Below are 25,911 nucleotides of genomic sequence, written 5' to 3'. Positions count from 1 at the left end.
GTCTTATTAGGTCACGTGAACGTATGTTTGTCTTCGCGGCAGCAGGGTCTGAGGGGAGGAGGGGGCGTCGGACGGAACGTCAAAGAAAACGTGACTTTCCTTTACTGACAAAGATCGTCTCCACATGACAGATGGAGTCAGAAACAGAATTCTAGGGATTTATATGGTTTTATATGTTTTACTATTTTTGTTTTTCCAGTAAAAAATCATTTTCATCAGTCATTTTCACGTTACCTTATGTGTTAGACTAATATTAGAATCAAATTTCATTGGTTTAATTTTAACAAAGCAAGATGTACGAGCTTTGTGACTGAAGTGTAAATATTTAGACTGAGGAAGCGAACACAGCACTTCTTACCACTTATTTATACAGGAGGATTTTCTGGTTATGTAGCCTTCAGTATTTACTTCAAGTTAGGAAAATGTTTTATTTTTCTTCCATGCTCCAGCAGACACTTCACTACTGTCGGTAATAACTGAGTATGTGACTGCATGAGACACACTGGGATATGAAATATTATAAAATTTCAGCATAAGTTATTTTGAAAATATATTTTCTTGCTAATAGATCATATTATTTTATGTTTTCGCTTTGTGTTATTTTGTTTTATCCTTTCAGAAATGGTTTTAACACATGTAGCTGGGTTGTACCTTACTCTGTGTTCTGATGTATTGTTTTATGGTTTGTTTGTTTTCATACTGTCAAGCCTGACACTGCTACAAAGCACTTTGGGAACCGTTTTAGGTGATTGTAAAGGGATACAGAAATAAATATTGATTGATTATTTGTATCACGTGTTTCTGTAAAATGTCCATATTATGTTTTGTTTTGTTTGTTGTTTGATTAATTTTAATTTTTCAATTTTATTCGTAACCTTTTGGATTGGATGTTTCATCTTTGTATTTTATAATGAAACTGTGCTGAATCTCAAATAAATTAGATCAAAGAATTTTCCTTTGAACTACTGTTATGAACGCATCTTATCGCTTGACGATCTTTGTCTTTGTGTCCCTTTTCCCTCCCTCTCTCCCTCTCTGACTGAAAATAGATCCAGCTGGGTTTGGTCTGGCAATCATCGCCTTCGGATCCCACCAGCAGTTTCACCAAAATAAACGGACCCTATCGACGTCTGGTGACTGTAAAAAAGAGGATATACCACCATTTTTGGGGTCCCGTCTGTTCCAGTGACTTCCAGCTGTTTATTTTATTTTTTGATAAATAAATTAATCTTATAGTTCGTTTTTTTTACTGCAGCCGAAGTGATGTCTGTGGCGGGGTTGAAAAAGCAGTTCCATAAAGCCACCCAGGTAAGGCTGAAATTCATATATAACACGTTAAGGTTGATGCTGTTGTATGTGTAAGGGGAAGCTGTGGAGTAACGCTGGGTAAATTTACGTGAGATGCTACCAAACAGACCGCTCAGTGGGTATCCTATCTGTCATACCGTGGATGTTTTGAGACGGCCAATAAATTCTGCTCCTGTCTCTTTAAATCACCCGTGTTCGAACGGCTGAAATTCGAATGCACGACGCGTTCGAATTCCAACCGTTAACGGCAGAATCCTCACAGGAGAACGCGCGTGCAGTTCGTTCAAATTCGAAATCTAACGGTAAAAATCGTGTTTTGAAGCAGAATAAAGCTGAAGGTGTTGGTTTTATTTCCCCTCAAACGTTAACACGATGAACGGGGAGACCACGGGCTGTTTTCTCGCGGTGTTACCGCGTGGGTGTGCGTTCAAAGCAGGGTATACCCCCCTCTCTGCGTGGAGAGGTGATATTACGTAATAGAGATGAAAGAGTGTATGTTGGCGCGTGTCTGCAGAGCTGATTGGCTGTTGCTATACGCAACAGGGAATTCCCTCCATTTTTACGCCTGTCCAACTTCCATTTATCATCCTTTCTACTCCTCTTTCCTCCTCTCCCCCGTGGTCATCCCTCCATCCACCCATGTCTTTATCCACTCCCTTCATCCACCATCTCTCCAACTTTCCCAAACCCCGTCCCACACAAACCTCCAGCTTTCTCTTCCTTTATTAATCTGATTACCTCATCCTTCCATCATCCCTCCATCTCTTTACATCTCCATGTTACCTCCAGACATTTTCATCACCATCTTCTTCTCTTTCTACATCCCTCCATCATTTCTAATCCCATTTCCTTATTTACCCTTCATCTCTCCTTATTTACAGTTTCTGTAGCATCCCTCTACCCTTACCCTCCACATCCTCCCACCATCTTTCTTTTCTTATAGTATCATTACGTGTTTCCTCGTAAATCTGACTGAACTTGGTGTAAAATCAAATCTTTGAAGGTGTCACAGAGCAGCTTTTGTTTTGTGACAGCAGAGATAAAGAGAAGAGGCGTTCACTGATGCTTTCCACGGATGACAGAGCGCGTCGTAAACAGAAAGATTTACGAGGGTTCTCTTTCACCTTTGGCCTCGTTGCTGTTAGCGGCTCGCTGAATGTGTAAAAGCAGAGATCTGCCCCAAACACACTCCTAAAGAAAAAGAAAAAAGCAAGTATGTGCAAAAACAGTAGGGGGCAGTGTAGAGACAGAGTTTCACGAATGGTTGAAAGTTTTAAAGACAAGCTAACGTGTTCTTCTTTTCTATATAATCTGATAACAGGTTAGAATTATGTACGTGGTGTTTTGTTTCTAAGTTAACGGCTTGACTAGCTTCCTAGCATGCCTAGCTTGTCCAGTTCAATCTTATTTATCAGACTTGATGTGTGCCAGATGTTATTTTTGACATTCTGCAGATTTTACTTTTGCTAAATTTTGGTAAATCAGTACCTGACTACAAAATACAGTTTTGTTTGGTTTTGTTTTGAAGTCATTTTTGGGGCCTTTAATGCAACAAGAGAGGACGTTGGACTGAGTAGGAAAGGGGGGAACCCGGGCCACCTGACCTCATGAGGCGCCACCTAGACCGCTACCCCATCTGCGCCTCAAATGCGGTTCTAAAAACCGTTGGTACTTGTTGTTCCAGTTGCTTTGACTGAAACATCTCAGTCTTGTTTTTCAAGGCACTAACTGGTGTTGCTGCTCCTACAAACCAGTACTTTACGAGAGGGGCGGACTGTTGCTCAGGTAACCAGGGGAATAGCACCTGTCAGGTGATAACAGATATGTTCATCTGTTTGTTGCTGCTGGGTAAGAAAGCAAGTCTGGGTTTTGAAACCCTGAAGCAGAAATGCCGGAAAGTTTCTGTCGTTGTAAAGAAGCAGGGGTGAGAATTGTTAATCACTGACATACTAAAAAAGGTGGCAACTAGCCTAGCCTGTCTTGATCAGGTTGTATTTGTACCTATGACAGTGCATACACCTGGGCATCATACTTTTCTTATCCTGAGATGGTGTCTGTGCATAGGGTATCTGTTCTGGTTTTGGATCTTTCTCGAATTAGCCGTTAGAGACGCTTTTACTAAACAAATGCTGTCGTTTCAGGTTCAGTTTGACATGCTTGAATATTCAACTATAAATATGTCAATGTTTGACGTTCTCTAGAAACAGCTGTCTCACCATGGGCCCATTAGTTTTTCAAAAATCTAACACAAATGCTCAAGCTAAATTAGCTTACCACAGAAAAACAGGTTAGCTTAGTGTGGGCTTTTGTTGTTTTGTTCAGAAATCAAACTTAATCATAGCTTGAAGGGGAACCTCAGGAAGGCAGTGTTACTGTGATGTTTGGAGCTGAAGTTGTCAGTCAGTGGTTCCTGTTCTTTGTTTTAAAAGAAAAAGACTGAGCGTGTGTTTTCAGGTTATTTTTTTATAGACTTGATCTAAAGGCTCAGCTTCTTCCACCCTAAGATTCACGTTTTGGTTTAGTCAAGAGGAAAACAAAGACAGGTTTTTGACAGGAAGTCTCTCCGCTCTTTGGTTTGAGATCGAGTTGGTCTCAGATAAAAATAAATGAATAAAAAGTAGAGTTTGTTCATCTGATGAATCATTGAGTCGGAGATGAATGCGTCCTTTCTGATCTCGTCTCCTCTGCTCGTGTCATGTGACCATGAAAAAGAAACCAGAACCAGACAGAGCGGGATGTTTCTTTCATGACTCCGTCTCCCTCGTGTCTGTCTTTGATCCACGCTGTCATCAGGACAAATTCTTGCACATTAGTTGCGTTTGTCGGAGGAAGCAGCGCTGATGAAGAGAGGAGATGATGTTTATTGATCCCTGAGGGGGGAACTGGGTCACTGCAGCAGAACAGAACAGAGCAGGAAATAAAAGTCCAACAGCAGCAGAGACAGAGACAGAGTGTCCTGGAGCTCAGACTGGAGACGAAGTGAACGCTGAAACTTTTCAGATTAAAACAATAAAACACAACGCGTCAAAAGAGACGTAACAGACTGCTCAGGAAAACATCATTAGAGTCTTTGACACAAGATGTAACTCAAGTGAGACCGTCCTGGAGTCGACTCAGAGATAAGAGTCACCTTTGAATTTCTGGGGTTTTCACCAAATAATACACAGACACCACCCTTGGTGTTTGAGGCCCCTCAGACGTCTCATGAAGCAGTTAGAGATCCTACCAAGAACGCATGATATATCCGTATTAGGGATGGGTGACTTTTACATTTGAAACGTTATGGTACCAATGCCTGGTACCAATGCCTGGTACCTGGCAATCAGTGTTGGTAGCCTACTCAACTGTCCCAATTTTTGTCATTTTTTTGTGTTTTTGTGGTAAAAAATATCAATCTGTTTCATAATAAAATTTTTTTTTTTTCAATTGAACATATTTATCCTTCAGTTTATAACCTTATAATGCTGTGTTCATGTCCAGTATGGAAAATCCCCTACTCTTCCACTCTCTGACATTCACAAGGATGCATTTAGGTACCTAAACATGGTACTGCTGATTTTTTGTCAATCAGTACTCGGTACTTTTGACAGAACTCGTACCCATCCCTAATCAGTGTTGGCCAATGTTGGTCATTTTTTTTAACATGGCCAATATTTACTCATCAGCTACCGGCTTTTTCAGAGCATCTTGATTGATCTTTTAAGACCCAAGTATTCTTGTTTTCTCTGACTATGTCAACACCAAAACTACCTAGGAAGAGTGGACTCTCTGTTTTTATGTCTCTCTTCCTGTTTTTGATCCAAAAACAGACAAAAACGTACTTTTTTGATCACGTTCATCTCAGGCGCTCCATCCTTTGATCCTCTCCATGGTCGTCTTTTCTCACGATCGCTCTGCTCTTTCTCCCTGAACTACCTCGACGCATCATCTGAGGTTGTTGTTTTTTTTTCAACCAATATTGATGTCGGTAAATATTGATATTTGGACATAACAGCAATATTTATATCCGATATTGGTATCGTGCAAAATTTTTATATCAGTGCATCCCTAGTGATTACATCGTCATTACAGTAAGTCTCTTGAAGTCTAATGAAATTCTGGTTGTCAGGATTTCTACAACGCGTGAGTACGTAGCAGTTTTGAAAATTTTGTAGACGTTTGGGACTACTTCACTTTAAGATCCAAGCTCCTGCCCCCCCTCAACCCATCATCAGTGGTTGAGAATGATAATAATTGGACTGGTTTGTGATTCTTGTGTTAGGAAACGTTGAATGTCACTGATAATCTTTGGGTTGAGATGATGTGGATCACGTCCTGGTCAGATATTCACCAGTTTCTACATCAAACCTGCAGTTTTTCAGCTTTTGTTCAGTAGAAACATCAGATCTTTGGCTCACAGGAGCAGCCGCAGCGGTTGAATCAGACAAAAAGGATCCCATGTTTGATGTGAGGTGGCGGTGTCTCTCTGTCAGCGCTGTGATGGCGAGCGGGTGGAGTGCAAGGTCCTAAAATAGACCTGTGAATCAACAGCAGACGTTAATGGAAGAGCGGGGGCGGCGGGCGGCACGAGACGTCAGAGGCGGGTAACTCTGGAAACCAGATAAGAGGGAATCAGTCGGCTCGTTTCTGCGCGGCGTTCCTCTGTGTTTCCTTTAACGCGGGTCGAAACATGACCCTGATTCTGAGAAGCGGCGGGACGTTGGCGAGCGCTGCCAGCGAGCTCATCAGTCTGTGTCATTTATGCAGAGCAGAAAGCAGAGCTGAGATGGAGGGCGGCACAGGTGATGGATAATTGTAGATTTCTCAGTAATCACAGGTTAGAGAAACAGAACGCAGAGTGTTTATTAACGCGCTGCAGGAAGGCGCAACCCTGCAAATCAAAGGGTAGAAATTCAGTCACCTTCTTGGTGTTTTAAGCGCCATGAAACGCAGAAATTACAGATTTAAGGCCAAATAAATTCACTTTATCAAAACAAAGAATAATCTGTGTTTGCCTGAGTTGATGTACTCAACATTTAAATACTCAGCTTTTACTTTGAAAAGACAGGCTGGCTTCCTGTTAGTGTTTTAAAAAAGTCTTGTAGATAAAATACAGTTTGAATATCAATCAGACGTCTGAGTGAGAGCTTCCAGTCAGGGTTTGTCCTCCTAGGTGCGTTCTCATTGGCTGTCGGTGGTTAACCATTGAAATATTAAAACGCCAACGCCGTCCGCTGAGACTTGAATCTAGGACACGTCTCAGCGTGTGGCTTCATACATGTTTTCCTCCACTCATGATCCAACAAACTGGTGCTGAGCAAGTAGTCTGCCCAATCTGCCCTCTTCAAAGATGGCCGCCGCCACCACTGCTGCCAGCAGAGGCAGGAAACGAGACACCTCAGTCTACCTGGATGAATAAAACATGAGAGCGAGATAAGAGGAGATCAATGGTCAGATGTACAGAACGGGACAGGAATAAAGAGGAGGAAGGAGGTGGAGACCAAAGGAAGATATTTCAGGAACTACTCACTTTGGGGTTCAAAGAGAAAGACGTCAAGATCACATGAAATAAACCAAACAGATAAATCAGTGTCACTACAAAAACAGACGGTCAACAAGTCAGTATTTAGCTCAACCCCTGACTCTACTGGTGCTTAAGGTGTTCGCTTTCACTGACGTTGATTTTAGCGTCTAAGGTTGGCAGATTCGTCATGTGACCCAAACATAAAGAGGGTTGTCTTTCCGTGGAATACACCGGAAAAAGGTATCAACATCTTATACTTTGGGTTAGTCATCAGATGTCAATATTTCTTATCATAAATTGCATATTTTAGCCCCTTTCTACCAACTGGTTCAGTTCGGTATATCTTGGTATGATGAAGCGTTTCCTTTGACTAAAACCAGGACAGGTCCCCAAATTACCGACCCAGACTGTCTAGGGATGTCCCAATATTACATTTTCACTTCCGATACAATACTGATACTGCAGCATTGAGTATTGGCCGATACCGATATTAATCCGATACGATATTAGCATTAAACATGCAAACTTTTATTACTTATTCTGTAATATGTCTGTCGTGTTAGAAAAGGCTTGATTAAGTGATATTATTCTAACAAAGAACAGTAGTCAGCAACAGTAGGTATGAGGAAAAACTGACCCATTCATTATTAACCAATGGGAAACAGAAACTGCTTATATAGCATTCCGATATGATACCGATATTTGTTTTTTTGCTGATATTGGACCGATATCTGATATCAATATCGGACTGGGACACCTCTAGTACTGTCCCACTTTTTGGGACCCTTCTGTTGGGGTGCCAGACAAACTGATCCAACCCCACTTCAGTCTGCTGATTGGTGGAAAGAATCGTCACTTCCTGAACATGTTTAAATCTTCAGTTGACTTCCTGACGAGAACTTTCTTTAAAAAAAAAAAAAAATGGCATCACGAAACTGCCGTCCAAATGAAACCGTGTCGTGTTTTTCTTCTCCGTTGGATTTATTAGTCGGGTACACTGTTTCGTGATGCTATGGTGTCACGCTATCACGTAGCTAGAGCAGCTTTCAGCATCTGGCTTACACGCCCCCTACCAGGAAGCTCAAACAGGATCAGGCTTTATCAATCCAAACCGTACCAAACCGTACTGATCCGTACTGGACCACTTTGGACTTTTGTCACCTGAATAACTGAAGGTTGTTGCACTCGTTACCAGTATTTGTGTTATTACAGGCCTGAAGTGTCAATAACTTGTTGTGTCTAAGCTGCAGTTCAGCCTCCCCCCACCAGGTGGAGCTGTTGCTGTGGTTAATGCTTCTGCTATGACGCTCTGAAGCTCTACAACCTGGATGTAAACAGTCACAGATGACAGGTGTTGTCTCGTAGCCTTTTTGTCATGGTTTGTCAGTGAGTTGATTCAGGTAAATGGGGATAAACTTGGATAAGAAGGATTGTGTTGTGGTGGTACTAGCTCTGCTAGTGTTAGCCACACTCGGCTAACTGATCTGTTTATATTTAAACATGTTTTTTTAAACATTTTTGTCTTGTCAGCTGTTTTGTACCTGCAATTAAAGTGATACTTAGAGAGGGGGAGTTTCTGAGCCGGGTTAGCTTTGATGAGATCGCAAAAGTCTTTGAATTTAATGGCAGTATTAAACCATAAATCTAATTTTGGTAGAAAACTGTCAGCGTTAGATTTATTTCCTAATCGTTTCACCCAAAAGAGGAGGAGGAAAATCAATGAGGCCGGAAAGAGAAAGAGGATGAGATGTCAGAGGTGAGTGATGAGGAAAAGATGGACACAAACAATCGATCTGATCAAATTCAGACTGTTAAACTCATGAGCGGTGATTAATTTCACAGATAGATGTTGAATCCTTCAACAGGCAGTCGTGAGTTGAACCCAGAGGGAGAAACACATCTCGCCTCTTGTTCTGTTGCATCCTGATCACACACCTCTCTCCGTTAAAGGGAGATGGTGTTGCTATGGATACCACACACGTGTGAAGAGAGCACAGGCGTGATGCTCACACTCACACTCGCTGTGCTCTGGTTGGCTTGCTCAATAATTGATCAGCCTTGAGGGCGCAGCACGTGTCGGAGCGGCCTCCTCTGTCCTCTGGTTCCAGGTGAATCAGACAGATTTCCTCCTCCGACCTTTGACCCCTGACCCCCTGCTGGTCAGAGGCTTTTAGTGAGGGTTAAATCGATGACTGACAGCCCTGCTGTGAAAAGGTTGTTTGGAAAGAAGTTTCAGAGAATTTGTTAAAAAGACATGCCTACACGTTCCGGCCTTTCAAAATAAAAGCCCAGACTGGCAGCAGAACGTCACATCAATGTATGCAGATGAAAAAAATCAGAGAGGTAGAGGTGTGTTTGTGTTTACCCAGAGAAGAAACCACACAGTTATTCTTTAACCTTGTTTTCTTGGTGTCATCATAAAGAGGAGGGGAACATATTGCTGCATGCCAACGCTTCACATCAATCTTCATCTCTCTGTCTTCCCTCCTACACGCTCTCTCTGTTTCCCCTCTGAACTTCCCACAGTGCCTCCTCTTTCTCTAACGCTACGAGCGTCTTAGCCGAGAGATTTTTATTGCCTCATCAATCCTGAGCCGGAGCCCCCTGCAGGGAGAGTCGCTCTCATGCTCTGAAGGAGTCGTCTCATAACGTGGTTGAGTCAGAGCGTTGGAGGGCTGACCACTTACAGCCAGCGATAAAGACCTGTTGGATATGAGGTTTTAAAGTCTTAGTTCTGGTTTTTACATGAGGACAGTTAACTTGAAGCGGTGTCCTCAAAACAGCGTTAGTTTCAGAGACATCTGGAGGTCGTTTTGGGGCAAACGTGGTCTGATTGGCTGAGACATCATTCATCAAACTTTAACTGGTGCTGCTTCTGTTGTTCTCTAACTCTCTTTGCTGCTGCTCTCTCTGCCTAAGATTTTTATATGCCCACCATGGCTTTTTATGTATGTAGGTAAAAGAAACCAAAGGTGTGCTCCCCCTGCCTTGGCTTTCATGCTTTTTCAATAATAAAAGATCAAACTGTATTGTGATCACATTGCAAATGCAAAAGTTGTTCCAGCAAAATCAAAAAGCATTGATGTATTAAATTTAAAATGAGAACAGGTGTGCTCTACCTGCCTCAGGTTTTCATGTATGTACGTGAAAGACAGGTGTGCTCTACCTGCTTTGTCCTGTCAGTAGTTTACAAAAAGAAGAGGTGTACTCTGTCTCCCTTGGCCCTTTATATAAACGCATATCACATTAAAAAGATGTGTGCTCTCCCTGCCTTTGCTTATAATATATGCACACAATGGGAAGAGGATGCATGCCCTCCCTGCCTTGGCTTTTTAAATTAAAAGATCACATATAGAAGAGGTGTGCTCACCCTGCATGGTTTTTTAAATTGAAAGATCATTCAATGTCATTAGCTTGTACATACAAAAGTATTGCAGGCAAAATCAGAAAGAATTGATGTATTTACTTCAAAATTTGAAGAGGTGTGCTCCACCTGTCTCAGCTTTTCATGTATGTACTTAAAAGAGAGGTGTGCTCTACCTGCTACCTGCTACCTGCTACCTGCTTTGTCTTTTCAGTTGTTTACAAAACGAAGAGAAGAGCTGTACTCTGTCTGCCTTGGCCTTTTATAAAAAGACACATCACATTAAAAACGTGTTCTCTCCCTGCTTTGACTTTTTTATGTGAGCACACCACATAAAGAAGAGGTGTGCTCTCCCTGCCTTGTCTTTTTATATTTGAATAACACAAAAAGACAAGGTGTGCTCTCCCTACCTTGGCTTTTTATACATGTACGTCACATAAAGAAGAGGTGTACTCTCCCTACCTCGGCTTTTTAATCAAAATATCACAAAAAGACAAGGTGTGCTCTCCCTGCCTTGGCTTTTTATACATGTAAGTCACATAAAGACGAGGTGTGCTCTCCCTGCCTTGGCTTTCTCTATATGCACATCACATAAGGAAGAGGTGTGCTCACACTGCCTTGGCTTTTCATATATGACTATTAAGGGAAAAAAAAGATGTGCTCTCCCTGCCTTTTCATTTCTTATATATATATATATATATATATATATATATATATATATATATATATATATATATATATATATATATATATATATATATATTAAAATGCAAACCCTTCCACTTAGGGCCGTGGAATGTCAGGGGGCTCCAAAACAAGACATTTTACCAAATATAATTTATTGAATTTAAATAACAACTTTTGACTGATTGTAAACTGTGTAACAGGACAAAAAGAAAGAGTTTCTGAACCCAGCAAACACAGGCGGCTGGCTCACAGCCTGATTCGTGACTCTGCTGATGCACAGCGCGGGGACTCTGTGATAGGATATGAATACAGATGAATGGAGAAACTGGTCCAGTGTGCGTCTCCCTTTGATGTATCACCTGATCGTGCTTTCTTCGTCTCTTTCATCCTCTCTCTGCGCTCTCTGCGCTCTCTGTGTCCTGCAGCCCAGTCTCTGTGTGTACTCTGACATCCTTTGGCTGTGTGTGAATGTTACAGTGCCAGTGACTCCTGTTACATAACATCAAACCATCTCTCGTAGACTGGATGTGACTAAAAGCCACTCCAGGCTGCTGCGCCGCCATGAAACAGGGCTTTTAGTTCATAAGAAGTATGTGTTTCTCTGTTTTGTCTCTTTCTCATTGCGAGCATTGATCCAGGGCGTTTGGACACATCAACAGGAGCACTTCCTCGGTGTGTATAGACAGCGACTGACCAGGCATTGATTTCACATTAATGCTGAGCCCCAGAGGAGCTTCTCAAAGGCTTAAAACAAATGAAAACACCACTCAATCCGCTCATCGACGTCTGCTGATGGATCTCATTTATTTTAGTCACACTGAACCTCACCGCTTGGTTCGCTAACATTTTTCTTTTTCTGTTTGAGACGAGGAACGTTGACCTGCTTCACCAACCACCTGCAGAATCAGGTGACCGATTTGAAACCAGACAGATACATGGGGGTGTTTTCAACAGACCAACAAAAAAGCTCCTATAGGTACTTTGGTCCCATCTCCACCAAGTAGTGGATCAGTAAAGCCTGATCCTGTTTGCTTTCTACAGGGATCCGTGCCCTTCTTGGTAGGTGGCGTGCAAACTGGACATTGTTAGCCGCATCAGCTACGTAATACTGTGACAGCATAGCAGTGCGACACAGTGTACCCCGCTAATAAATCCAACGAAGAAGGAAAAACGATTCTTTCCACCAATCAATGGACTGCAGAGTTTCTAGCTCCACCTTCTTGGGTCAGATCAGTTTAGTCTGACACCCCAACAGAAGGGAACCAAAAGATGGGACGGTACAGGTCGGTAATTTGGGGACCTGTCCTGGTTTTGGTCAAAGGAAACACCACAAAATTTGTGCCAAAACAAGACGAACCAAACCGAACCGCTTTGTGGAAACAGGTTTTTGAAACAGTTTACTCTTAGACAAACCAGACAGACTTAAGACCAAACAAATTTAAAAAGGGTACCTGATAGGGATGGGTACCTTTCACATTAGAAACGATACGGTTCCAATGCCCGGTTCCTGGCAATCGATACCGGTACTCAACTGTACCAATTTTCGGTACTTTTGTGTGTTAATGTGGTAAAAAATATCAATTTGTTTAATGATATATATATTCTTTCAATTTAACATATTTATTCTTCAAAATATTAACTTGGAATTCTGTGTTCATGTCCAGCATGGAAAATCACCTGCTCTTCCACTCCCTCAAAGTCACAAGGATGCATTTAGGTACCTAAACATGGTACCTTTTGACTTTAAATGAATCAGTACCCAGTACTTTTGTCAGAATTCGGTCGGTACCTAAAAAAGTACCTGCTTCGGTACCCATCCCTAGTACCCGAGGACAGAAAGAGATTTTTGGTTTGTCCGAGAATGACTTGAAATATAACGGACCTTGACAGATCTTTTGAAGTGAGCTGCTCAATACTGACTCTGAAGGCATGAAAAGCAAGAAATGTGAACAGTTTGTAAAAACTGATCTGTTGGGTACCTTGGGAGAAACGGCTTCATTGTATCTTTGAACAAGCTAACTTGAGTCTGTCAACACTCTATAAACCCTTTAAGGATCAATCAGATCAGAGACTTTGGTGTTCCTACAGAAGACGTGTGGGGGTACCTTCAAACAGAGGCTCGGTGTAGATTTAAAAGTCCATCCAAGAGTTACGATAAATACCCTAAAAGGCTTCAGGCTGTTTTAAAATCCATGTCCGGGCTCCTCAGTGTCTAATTTGCGCCTGGAAAGACCTCTAAACTATGTCCTGAGACAGAACCTGAACGGAACCTCACTGGACCCTCAGACTGTGGGAAGTTTGTGAGGTAACTTCCTGTGCCAGGGTTCCTACAGCTCAAGGCAAGTTCAATTCAAGACTTTTTAAGACTTAATGACGTTGGAAATCAAATTCAAAAACAAGTCGACAACCAACCACAATTGAAACGAACAAAACTAACAAACAAAAACACCACATGAATTACCTGGGTTAGCCACAATTTTAACCCAATGTTAATTTTACATAAAACATCACTTTTTACCTTTTTTTAACCCCATTTTTACAACTTTTTGCCTATTTTGCCCCCATTCATCTTTTTTGGCCACTGTCACAAACATTTTAGGAATTTTTACATGGTTTTTGAAATTTAATTTAAAATTTAGTTCTCAATTTTCCTAAGCCACTTTTGGATTATTTTGCCAATTTTTCCTAATTTTTTTCTCTCTCCAGGCACCCTAGGTAGAACCAAGACATGCGTCTGCTTTAAAAGTTCCTGGTGCAACCACATCACCGTTTTGTTAGTTCCGTTATTGTGATAACGAGATGTTGCCACGAGAGTAAATCAGGAAATTATTTAGAAAAATAGATATATAATTTTTTTTTTTGGTTCAAACTAACATAAACCTTACCAATGTGTCCAAATTTTTAAGACTTTTGAAATTTGGATTTAAGACTTTTTAATGCCAATTCAGGCCTTATTTTTAGAATTATGAATTTAATGCCTTTCAAGACTTTTCAAGGATCCACGGGAACCCTGCTGTGCTGTCCATGCAGAGCAGCACAGATCCGATCCGTTTAGTCCGTACACGATGAAAGTATCTGTCAGCGTTACATCCATAACCTCCTCCCCTCTTCGTCTTCCTCTGCTGTAGATCTGGTTGTTAATAATGCACGAATGTTGCCGAGGTGTTTGTGTTTATCTCTGCGTTGCTGCACTGCAGCTGGTCAGATTCTTCCCGCGCCGTCTCACCGTTGCCTCCAGAGAATAACAATGCATCTGCAGAGCCGTGAAACCAGCAGGAATTGAAATGCAACACATGACAGCGGGGAGTTTGTCCATCCTCTGCTCCGTGTTAGCTCGTTGTTTCCTCTAACCTTGTCAAACTCACTTTACCTTCTCTGCTCTGTTTCTTCATTTCCAGGCCCTCACCTCCCCGTCTGTCTCTCTTTCTGCCTCCTTTCTGCCTCTTCTCTCTGTTCTGTGTCTCCTCTTCATCATCAAACTCCAGATCCGATCTCCCCGTCCCGTCAGGCTCAGAGTTTCTCTCAGATCAGTCGTATCCGTTCGTTTGTTTCACTCAGACGGTGGTGATTTGGATCAGAGCTCAGAGATGTTTTCAGTCAGATTTTCTCAGCTGGTCTGATTGTTTTACTGAACAATGAGACAGAGTGATGCTGCGCCTGCTGCTGAGATGAAACGCTCTTATTTTTAAACCCTGGGACGACGTGTTATTGTTTACAGAGCGAGCCTTTTATTGAATGAACACAGCGTCTTGTTTTGATGCAAGTTTTATTACATCAGTCTATGTCACTGTTTTCATCTCCTTTCCCATCCTCGTCTTTTTTTCTGTCTTGGTATTTTCTGTCTGACATATTTCTTATTTTGCTATAGATATTTTTTTGTCTTCACAATCTCCTTTATCTTAATCATTATCTCCTTTGTTTTCATTCTTATTTTTGTCCTCATTTTCAACTTGATCATCCTCATTTTAGTTATTGTCATCCTCATTTTCGGATGAAAGTAAGGATTACAACAATGACTAAAATGAGGGCAATAAAGATAAAAAATGAGGACGAGAAAGACTTTGTCGTCCTCACTTCCATCCCTTTTTTGTCCTCTTTTTAGGTATATTTTGTCATCCTCATTTTATTGTCCTCATTTTCATCATCGTTCTCATCCTCACTTTAATAAGTCTTTCTCATTTTAATCTTTGTTGTCCTTATTTTAGTCATCTTCAATCTCATGTTCATCATTGTCATCCTCATTTTCATCTTTTTTTGTCCTCGTTTTAGTCATTGATGTCATCCTGACTTTCACCTTTTTTTTTGTCCTCATTCCGGTATATTTTGTCATCCTCATGTTATTGTCCTCATTTTCATCATCGTTCTCATCCTTATTTTAATCTTTGTTGTCCTCGTTTTAGTCCATGCCATTCTCAAATTCATCTTTGATGTCCTCATTTTCATTTTTGTCTTCAATTTGTCATCTTCATTTTTCTCCTGCTGTTTTCCAAATATTGTCATTGTTGTCCTCGTGCTCTTCTTTGCTTTTTGCTTTTAGTCATCTTTGTCAGCCTTAGTCTCATCCTTGTTTTTGTCCTCATTTTTGTCTGTGTTACCCTCGTTTTCAAAATTTGTTTTTGTCATAGTTTTTGACCTTTTAGTCATCTTTTTTGTCACTTTCTGCTTCCTGGATTTCCTCTTCTTCCTCCTCATTTCGTTCCTTGTCTTTTTGATGTTGTCTTTTGTTACCTTGCTCTTCGTTGCTGAGATCTTCGTCTCTTGTGACGTCATGTTTTCCACAGTCTCATCCTTATTTTTATCCTTAAAGTCATTTTTGACCTCTCAGAGTCGTCCATCTTCTTCTGTTTTGCTGTCCTCTTTATTGTTGCTTTGTTTTTCATCTTTGCTCTGTTTAGTCCACCTCATCTTCTCCATCTTTGTCTTCATCTTTACCCTAAACATCTTTTTAGTCAGTCACCTTTTTTTCATTTTGCTCTTTTTTCTCCCCTTTCATTGTCAGAACTTTCCATCTTGTTTTAGTTTTTTCTGTTCTGCCTCTTCCCATCTCTGCACACATGGTTTAATCCATCAGAAAATTATTTCTGCTGCTCGTCTCTTCATGCCATAAAATACAAGCAAACTGTCTCTTTCTCCTCTTTCGTCTGTTGTAGTTTCTCTGATTTACAGCGGTCTTCACCTCTGTCGCTCTGTCTCTGTCAGGTAATTAACCGATTTCTGCATCTGGAGTTTTATCTCTGCCTCTCATGAGTCCCTGCTGCGTTCAGCTGCAAAGAGAAAAAGCAGTTTGAGTTTCTCGTCGTGCTTCAGTGTTGGTGGAAGCTTGCATAATTTTCCTGAATGTTCACCGGCCTTCTGCGCCTGATGATATAACATCCCTGCTGCTGAGCGGAGCGTGTGTAGAAACCTGCGAGATGAGAAACAGAAACCTGACGCCCTGTGCTGTGAGAGGATCAGAGTCTGTGGAGCAGGGAGCGGTTAGCGAGAACCTGAGTCACGTTAGAGCTGCGCTGACGACGTCTTTCATTAAACACGCTCACTGAAAACAGCAAGAACAGCAAAAAGAGCAGCATCGCCTCCTCTCCCTCCTCCTACAGTTTGATCATCCAGTTCTCAAACTTGAGCCAAGTCAGATTTTTACTGCAATGTTCGTAGATATGGATACTTCAGGGTACCTCATAACCAGTGCTGAGTATTTACGTTTATGTAAACGCTGTAAGGTTACCATAAAATCAAGAGCATTTTAGTGCAAAAACAAAATAGAGCTTGAAGTTGATGCTAAGTGGTAGCATTTAAGAGTTACCTAAAATCAAGGAGGTGGGGTACCTTCAATTGGAAGTGAAAAGGTTCCTTAAAACTAAACCTTTAAGAGCAGATTGATGGGAACAATTTAAAACGCTGAAATCAAAGCTAACTGGGCATCAAAAAACTGAAGAAAAGCATCTTGTTGCAAAAAAGATAGGGTTTCTCAAATTTAATGATTAATGGTACCTTGATACAGATCCTAAAGAGTTACTTGAAATTAATGTGTAGAGGTACCCTGATGTGGGAGCCACAGGGTTCCCCAAAAGTCTGGCTTCTGGTAAAACCATGATAGAAACACTCTTCAGTACCAGGAAATCAATGGCTGTCAATGAATGTTTCTCAGGGGTACCTTGATACAGATGTTAAAAGTGCGTAAAGGATCAATGGAAAGCATTAACTTCATTCAAAGGACACAAAGTTCCTTGAAACTACTAAGGACCTTCGTTAAGGTATTGTGAAATCAATGCTTATACTTTATGTTGATTTGAATGTGAAAAGGTACCCAAAAACTGAAGAACACCTCGATCCAGAAACCAGGTTACTAAAGCTGATGCTTAGCGGTACCTTGACACAGTTTAAAAAACAAAACAAAGGGAAACTTAAAAAAGAGGATAGGAAATCTAAAAAGTCTCTGAACCAAACTCTAAAGTACCTTGATACGAAAGCTTGGGGGTACTTTCAAATCAACACAGGACAATAAAAAGTGATACCTTAATTTGAAATCCTAGGGGTACCATAAAACTGAAGGAGGTACCTTGATGAAGTTTTTTAACTGGTTCATGGATTTGGATTCTTAAGATCTTAATATAGATATTTCACAATACAGTCTTAAAAGTGATGGTGAGAGGTACCTTGATGCGGCGTCAATGGTTAAACTGAAGTGACACTGATAAAGAAATCGTTGTATGTTAAAAACAGTGGTTGAATTGTTTCCTGATGCAGAGGTTGAAAGATATCTTCAAAGGATGTGTCAGTGTACCCTCATAATAGAATAGATGAATAGAATAGAATAGAATAGAATAGAATAGAATAGAATAGAACTTTATTGTCATTGTAACAAGTACAACAAAATTGAAAAGAGAAATTGAGAACCGGCACGTCGTCCTCACCTCCTTCTCCTCACCTTGTGGGAAACATCTGGCCTAGCACCAGTTAGCATTGACATGCTACAGGCTGCTAACAGCTGATTTCACATGTAAACAATGCAGCCATGGTTACATGTACAGTGGTATGAAAAAGTATCTGAACCTTTTGGAATTTCTTACATTTCTGCATAAAATCACCATCAAATGTGATCTGATCTTTGTCAAAATCACACAGATGAAAAAACAGTGTTTGCTTTCACTAAAACCACCCAAAAATTTATAGGATTTCATATTTTAATGAGGATAGCATGCAAACAATGACAGAAGGGGGAGGAATAAGTAACTGAACCCTCTGCCTAAGGAGACTTATAGAGCAATTGAAACCAATTTTTACCAAACAATTTAAGTCAGGTGTGTGCCCAATCACTGATGAGTGGCTTAAAGCTGCCCTGCCCACTATAAAACACACACCTGGTAAGAATTGTCTTGATGAGAAGCATTGTCTGATGTGCACCATGGTTCGCTCAAAAGAGCTGTCTGAAGACCTGCGATCAAGAATTGCTGATTTGTATAAAGCTGGGAAAGGATACAAAACCATCTCTAAAAGTCTGGATGTTCATCAATCGACAGTCAGAGAAATTGTCTACAAATGGAGAAAGTTTGGCACTGTTGCTTCTCTCCCAAGGAGTGGCCGTCCACCAAAGATGACGCCAAGAGTTCAGCGCAGAATACTCAGAGAGGTAAAAAAGAACCCTAGAGTGTCTGCTAAAGACTTACAGAAATCACTGGCACAGTCCAATATCTCTGTGCACACATCAACTATATGTAAAACAATGGCCAAGAATGGTGTTCATGGGAGGACTCCACGGAGGAAGCCCCTGCTGTCTAAAAAAAACATTGTTGCTCGTCTAATGTTTGCAAAAAGGCACTTGAACACTCCACAGAAGTTTTGGCAAAATATTTTGTGGACTGATGAAACCAAAGTTGAATTGTTTGGGAGGAACACACAACGTCATGTATGGAGGAAAAATGGAACAGCGCACCAACATCAACACCTCATCCCCACCGTGAAGCATGGTGGAGGGTGCATCATGGTTTGGGGCTGTTTTGCTGCCTCAGGGCCTGGACAACTTGCAATCATCAATGGAAAAATGAATTCAAAAGTTTATCAGGATGTTTTGCAGGAAAACCTGAGGCCGTCTGTCAGACAGTTGAAGCTAAAAAGAGGATGGATGCTGCAACTAGACAATGATCCAAAACACAGAAGTAAATCAACTTCAAAATGGTTTCAGAAGAACAAAATACACGTTCTGGAGTGGCCAAGTCAAAGTCCAGACTTGAACCCCATTGAGATGCTGTGGCATGACCTCAAGACAGCGATTCATGCCAGACATCCCAGGAATCTGTCTGAACTACAGCAGTTTTGTAAAGAAGAATGGGCCAAGATTAGTCCTGATCGATGTGCCAGACTGATCTGCAGCTACAGGAAGCGTCTGGTTGAAGTTATTGCTGCCAAAGGGGGGGGCACAAAATATTAAATGTGATGGTTCAGTCACTTATTCCTCCCCCTTCTGTCATTGTTTGCATGCTATCCTCATTAAAATATGAAAACCTATAAATGTTTGGGTGGTTTTAGTCAAAGCAGACACTGTTTTTTCATCAGTGTGATTTTGACAAAGATCAGATCACATTTAATGGTGATTTTATGCAGAAATGTGAGAAATTCCAAAAGGTTCAGATACTTTTTCATACCACTGTAGGATCTCCAGACAAACACAGGAGAAAAAATAGTAAAAATATCACTGAAGACACAAAAAGTTTGGTGTCCATGACCAACAATGAGCCAAACAAAGTGATGATCCACTCCAAATACAAAGATGACAAAAAAGAGACAAAAAACTTACAAGAAACGGACAAAGAAGAGAGAGCTGCGGCTCAGGATTCAGTTTCAGTTTGAAGACTCGGTCTCTCAGCTCTCATGCCCCCGTGTTTCCTAAAGCAGAACTCTTTGGATGTTTATTTTTGAGGAATAATGAAACCGTCTGAGCTTTGTTTGAGCACAGATATTACACTTTAGATGAATAGTCTGAGCCGACCATCAATCCAGCTTCTAATCCAGCGACGGTTCAAGATGGCGTCTGAGTGTTTTGGCAGCCGTTCAGACTGATAGATGAACCCAGCTCTTCTGCGCGGCTCTTATTTCTCTCTGATTGGCTAATTCCCCTCCACGCCAGATTAATGTCGGCCCGAGAGGAGGGATATCTGCTCCATCTGCTGTCAGGACACCGCGACCTCTGACCCCTGACTCCTCTGGCTGTCAGCCTCTCGTCAGCCTCTCGTCAGGACGGCGGCGGTGATTTAACTCTGGGAGTGACTCAGCGAGAATGAGGGCCCTGAATATTAAAGAGGTGGAGGGAAGGCAGGAGGTGGTGGAGATGAAGATTGAGATGCAGAGACGGAGGAGGCCGGAGGAAAGATGGCTGACAGTGTGGGAGTCGTAGAAACAAAAGAAAGAAAGTGTAACAGGCAACTGTGGAGGAGGAGAGAGATGGAGAACAGATGGGTTTTTTAATGCCTCAGTGCTCCGAGCGCGGGCTGCTTCTTCTCTCTGCTTACAGTGAGTGTGTGAGAGTGTGTGTGTATGAGCGATTGATTGGTGTGAGTCTCAGTTTGATATTTTTTCTGGGATGACTTCCTCTAAAAAGTTGGAAGAAGACGTTTTATTTCACTGTCGCTCCAAGATGAATAGCCCTGAGTTTAATTTCATCCTCTGACAGCAAAGTTCTGGTTTCGGGTCAGAGCTCAGAGATAAATTTTCCTGCTGGAGGAAAAATAAAAAAGAGAAACAGACAGACGAGTGTGGAGTGAAAAAAGGCGTGTTGTAAAATATAAAAACAAACCGAAGCGTCTCAGGAGTTCGAGCAGAAAGGACGGACAGATGAGGAGGATGCAGTTGCCATGGAGACAGGGCTCCAACTGGGCCCTCAGTGTTTCCAGGAACCACACACAGTCATTAACACACACATGAGTGTGTCTGTGAGGAACACTCAGTCTGGAGCAGAGAGGTGTACCGGCACGCTGTTACATAACCTCCGTCTCTGTACAGTAACGTGGTTTCTGTTCCACCGAGTCCTCACGCCGTCTCTGACCTCACCGGGTTTCTGTCACGGCTTAAACTAACGCTCACAGGAAGACGCCAGGAGTGAACGAAAACAAAGATTTAAACTTTATTTAGTGCAGTCAGAAGAAGAGGTGTGGAGGAAAGACTCCTCTGTGCTCTGACAAAAGTCTTCAGAGGTTTTTAAATTAAAGTTTAAATTAATAACCTCTGAGAGCCTCTGAGCTGCTGGAGACGTGATTAATCTTCAACCTGATCCTGATTCTCTGCTCAACAGACGTCTTTAAGTTCTCAGTCTCAGGGTTCAGGGGAATAAAAGTGAGAATCCTACAAAGATGTTACACTTTAAAAAATACATATACTGAATTTTTACTTTTTGATTTTTTTTTTTAAATAAAATGAAAATAAAAAATATTACTTTAAGGGATTTTTTTTGTTTTGGGGTGTTTTTTGTTTTTTATTTTACTCCATTTTTTTTGTTTGGGGGGTGTGTTTTGTTTTTTTTTGTTTTTGTTTTTGTTTTTATTTATTTTATTTAATTTCATTTTTTTATATTTTTAGGTCGGCTTTTATTTCTCTTTTCGTTTCTGTTAATTATTTTGGAATTATAAAAAAATAATCTTTGAAATGAAAAAAAGATTTTAGATCAGCAAATTCAGCAAAAGGAGTTCAGAAATTTAGAACACAAAAGTTGATTTCTTGGAAAATAGTTGAGGAATTTTTCGCTTCGATATCAAAATTTACAGAAACAGAGAAAAAAGTTCTAAGTTCTAATCTAAGAGAAAAGCCCTAATCTATCCAAACAAACAAATAATTTTGATTATTTCATTGTTGATCCTTTAGGAATTAAGTCTTTTTTTTTTTCAGGAACTTAAAAAAAACAGAAGTCAGTGTAGTAAAGAATTCTCCAAATTTAGGAAGAAAAAAAAAGACGATGATTCTAGAATTCACACAAGAAGGAAAAAGAATTTTGACCTTTGGACAGAGTTCCGTTGAAAAATTCTAAAGAACAAATCAAAGTCTGAGTGATTCTAGAATTTGGGGGAAAAAAGTCAAAAATTTCTGCCAAATTTTCCTTTTTTTTTAAAATAAAAAGTAGAATTTCTGTGGAATAAGGGCCAACACCAAGTCTACCCCTTAGCCCTTTGTTTTGCGTTTGCCCATCTAGTGTACTGGTGTCTCAATTCTCCGTTGGGTTAGGGTGAAGAGCTACACCGCCCTTAAAACGAAGACAAACCTGGACCTCACTTAAAACCAAGGCGTATCAGAATTTTCCCATGATACACCACGCCTGCTGACAAGATGGAGGAAGCAGAATTATTGATTTTATAGTAATGACACAAAGTTTTTCCTCAGATATTCAGTCATTTGCTGCTCCACGTTCATATTAAAGAAAATCCAAAGGGCCCAATCAAAGGGTAACAACATGGGAGACGCCATCTTGGAAGCAAATAAGATCTGCCTGCGACACAGCCAGCGAGCGACCAGGGGTGTCTTGTTTCTGAGGGATGTGTTTGACCCTTTACTCTTAGCTCTAAAAAGATGGAGCCACAGGGAGGGGTACAGATGGGATTAGCCCTTCGTTAGCTAAGCTAACTGCTGGCAGAAAGTGCTTGAGTTGCTACAAGCAACGTAAACGTAGCATCTCTTTCTGCCTGTGCTTTGTAGCCTAGCTGTGTCTTTCTGTACGTGTACATACTGTGTGTGTTTATAAATATATGTGTGTGTGTGTGTGTGTGTGTGTGTGTGTGTGTGTGTAGTCCTGTAATGCGTGGGTGTGTGATGCGTGAGTCACGATGTGTAAAATTCTCTAACCTGAGGGATCAGGAAGCGAGAGGTGTCACTCTGCAGCGTTTTCAGCGCTCACACAGACGATCCAGCACGTTTCACGTCCCAACAGGAGCGAGGAGGAGACGATGTCAGAGGTTTCATTAGTCATCATCGTCTCATTAAGAAAGGGACCTTTGGAAAGCAACGAGCGGTCAAACAGCTGAGAAAACACACACACACACGTGGTTTGTTGTTACACGACCACAAACCACGTCTTTATTTAGTGACAGCTCTGGTTTGTCACTGCCTCGCTGATGAAAAACCTCTGAAGTTTATTTTAACTCCAGATTCTGCTGTAGGCTCCCAGAGTTTCTCTGTTTTCATTCCTTTAAAATCCCACATTTCTGCCTTTGCTCTGCAGCACTCTTCATTATGCATGCAGAGTAAAAACAGCACAAAGCTGAACCAGCAGAAACCCAGAGCCTTCATTTTCATAATGAGTTAAATAATTCATTAACAACAACAAAGAGAGAGTTCAATCGGTGTGAACGGAAAGACTGAGAAACGTTTGGAGGAGTGCAGTAAAAACTCGACTGCTCTCGGCCTTGGATGGAGCGCTGCTGTCTGAAGAGGCTGTCTGAGAGTTTAAGCAGCTTTCCTTTGAGTCAGTGAGAGCGTCACAGACTCCCTTTAAAATGTTTTTACAGGCTGAGGACTTAAAGGGTTAAAGTTTGACCAGACGGCCTCCTTCAGGTCGTAGCTGTTTGTACGAGCAGAAACTCTGACTCTGTTTCTTTCTTTGTGTTTCCTGCTGCAGAAAGTCAGCGAGAAGGTCGGCGGGGCGGAAGGAACCAAACTAGACGATGACTTCAAAGAAATGGAAAAGGTAAATCTATCAACACATAAACGTTTCTCAAACCCTCCAAACGGTGGATACCTCAGCCGAGTGTTGAGACTTTTTATGCTTTTGTTCCAGCGGCAGTTCTTCTTCTTCTGTTGTTTTCCTGACCCCAAACTGGTGCTCTTCCATGTTTTTACTCTGCTTTGGCTGGTCAGTAATCCCGCCCCCACTCCCTGACGTAGGCCCGTAGCCCCAACGTAGCGTGGATCTTTCTGCTGGCCTAGTAAAGAGTTGGTGCTTGCCAAGCACTGGTTTTGAGAGCCAGCAACTGGTGCTAAGTCTGTGGGAAACCAAAGACCTGGTGCTAAGTCTGGCTCTAGCTCCGAACCAGCCATTGAACCAGCTTGGTAGAAAAGGGGTAAATGACTCTTCACAGCAAACTAAAGGCCAATAAATCTTTGAAATTTTGCTTTTTATTTGGTTCTGTCTGCAAAAGGAAGCCAGAGTCAAGCCTCTGTGTAACTTACTATTTACAGTGAAACTGAGACTCACCAGAAACAGTATGATGGGGGCCACTCTGGGGAAAGTGATAAACCAACAAAGAAACACAAAATATTTTTGCCTCTTTTGAACTCTTGGCTGCTGATCGAGTAAGGAAGAAAGGTTGGCGAGCTCAACTCAAAAGTGCTCAAAATCGCCCCCCAAAACTGAAATCTGGACAAGTTTTTTGTCTTGTTTCTCCTAAAAATTGTCGTGTTGAAACAAGTTTGTTCCTGTTTCTGAAATTAAAAGTCCTGGACTTGGTTGCGAGTGCTGGTATCGTTTGTTCTCATCACTCATCAAGTTGTTAATTGGACCGTAAACAACCTTTTATGGCTCACCTCTGGAAATGTTCCTCATCTCTGTCTTAAACACATTAGTTTCAAGGAGAGCTCAAAGAGATTTTTTACTGTTTGCTACATTTAATCAAGAGAATGCACTTATTGGCTTTTATCCACAGATTAATCTCTGCTGACAGATTCTAAAAACTCGTTAATCAGAAGGAAATCTGTTTAGTAAGCCAGAGTGAAGCCTCTGTGTAACTTACTGTTTACAGTGAAACTGAGACTGGCCAGTACCTAACCCTTGCAACATCAGAATGCGTAAACAAATTTACCATTGTGCTAAACGTACAGTATATTATTGCCAACAAAGGCTGTTTGATTTTTTGATCAGGGTCAAAATACTGATAACAATTCCAAATTTGGCTTTTTGAAATTTATGTGGCTAACTTAGCACTAGCAAAAGTACAACAGAAAAAATTTTGCTGTTTTAACCCCTTTGTAGAACTGAGCATCATTGCAAACATGGATTAGCAAGCTTTGACATGTATCTTGTAATAATCTATAGCAGGGGTGGCCAACCTGCAGCTCGGGAGCCGTGTGTGGCTCTTTGCCTTGCAACGTGCGGCTCTTCGATCCATTCATAAGAATATATATATAGAGAGAAGAGTAACGGTGTGCTGATCAATCTAAAATATTGATTTACTGATGCCAACGTTGGGATCAGTGTTGATCAATGTTTGGGTTGTACAGATTGATACTTAAGTTTCAGTTTCTCTTCTCTAGTACGAATTTAAACACACTTAACAAACACAATAAATCTCTCTTTGAAAGTTGGAAATGTATTGATTTTCATTTTTTGTTCAGTTTGTTTACATGTGTGAGAGGAAGTGTGTTTGTAACACCCTGTGCGTGACATGGCTCGCTGTAGTACCACAGCCATTTTTGTGGCTCTTGGTCTCTGGGTTGGCCACCCCTGATCTATAGAGTCAGGCTAATTTTTTTCATAGTTATCCAGCAGCTTGTTTTAACTACAGACTTGTACAGGAAAATGCAGTGATGGCATCAAAATTCTTGGGTAACTCTCAAACCTGTTCTACTTGAACGACTTAGGGATCTGTTGTAAATATGTTTCCATGGTTACGAGCGGCACTTCCCAGGTTCATTCATATCTCTATATCTATCAAGGTTGAATATGCTATAAGTTGGTTAATGTTGCACATCTGTCAACATTTCCTTTATGTTTCCTCTGTAGAAAGTCGACATCACCAGCAGAGCAGTGCTGGACATCATGACCAAAACCACAGAGTACCTACAGCCTAACCCAGGTACAAAACACACATTTAAACCACGTCTTCTGACAAAATACCAAACCTTCAACCACGTCAGCTAAACATGATGTTACCCTGACTTCTCTGCAGCATCCAGAGCCAAACTGAGTATGATCAACACCATGTCAAAGATCCGCGGTACAGAGAAAGGACCGGGTTACCCTCAGGCAGAGAGCGTGCTCGGGGAGGCCATGTTGAAGTTTGGACGGGAGTTAGGGGAGGAGTCCTGCTTTGGTGAGTGGAAGACTTTGCGTTTGATGAGTTGTCTGGATTTATCGTCA

The 25,911-nt window shown here is 41.3% G+C and overlaps 1 protein-coding gene across 1 annotated transcript in view; it reads left to right on the top strand.

The window, feature by feature from the left end:
- The first annotated feature begins 1,031 nt into the window (after positions 1-1,031).
- The window catches only part of LOC141811293 (endophilin-A1-like), a 30,841-nt gene continuing 5,961 nt past the window's right edge, over positions 1,032-25,911 (top strand). The window contains exons 1-4 of the mRNA XM_074699296.1: positions 1,032-1,308; positions 23,455-23,523; positions 25,555-25,627; positions 25,721-25,864. Of these exons, the coding sequence (XP_074555397.1) occupies positions 1,264-1,308; positions 23,455-23,523; positions 25,555-25,627; positions 25,721-25,864 (331 nt within the window). The 5' untranslated portion in view covers positions 1,032-1,263. The remainder of the gene's footprint in view (positions 1,309-23,454; positions 23,524-25,554; positions 25,628-25,720; positions 25,865-25,911) is intronic.

The sequence above is a fragment of the Halichoeres trimaculatus genome, unplaced genomic scaffold (genome assembly GCF_033239565.1).
Source record: "Halichoeres trimaculatus isolate MK-OKI-2021-1 unplaced genomic scaffold, fHalTri1.1 fHalTri1_scaffold_22, whole genome shotgun sequence".
Classification (NCBI taxonomy): domain Eukaryota; kingdom Metazoa; phylum Chordata; class Actinopteri; order Labriformes; family Labridae; genus Halichoeres; species Halichoeres trimaculatus.
This window is presented reverse-complemented; position numbering and strand designations above follow the sequence as displayed.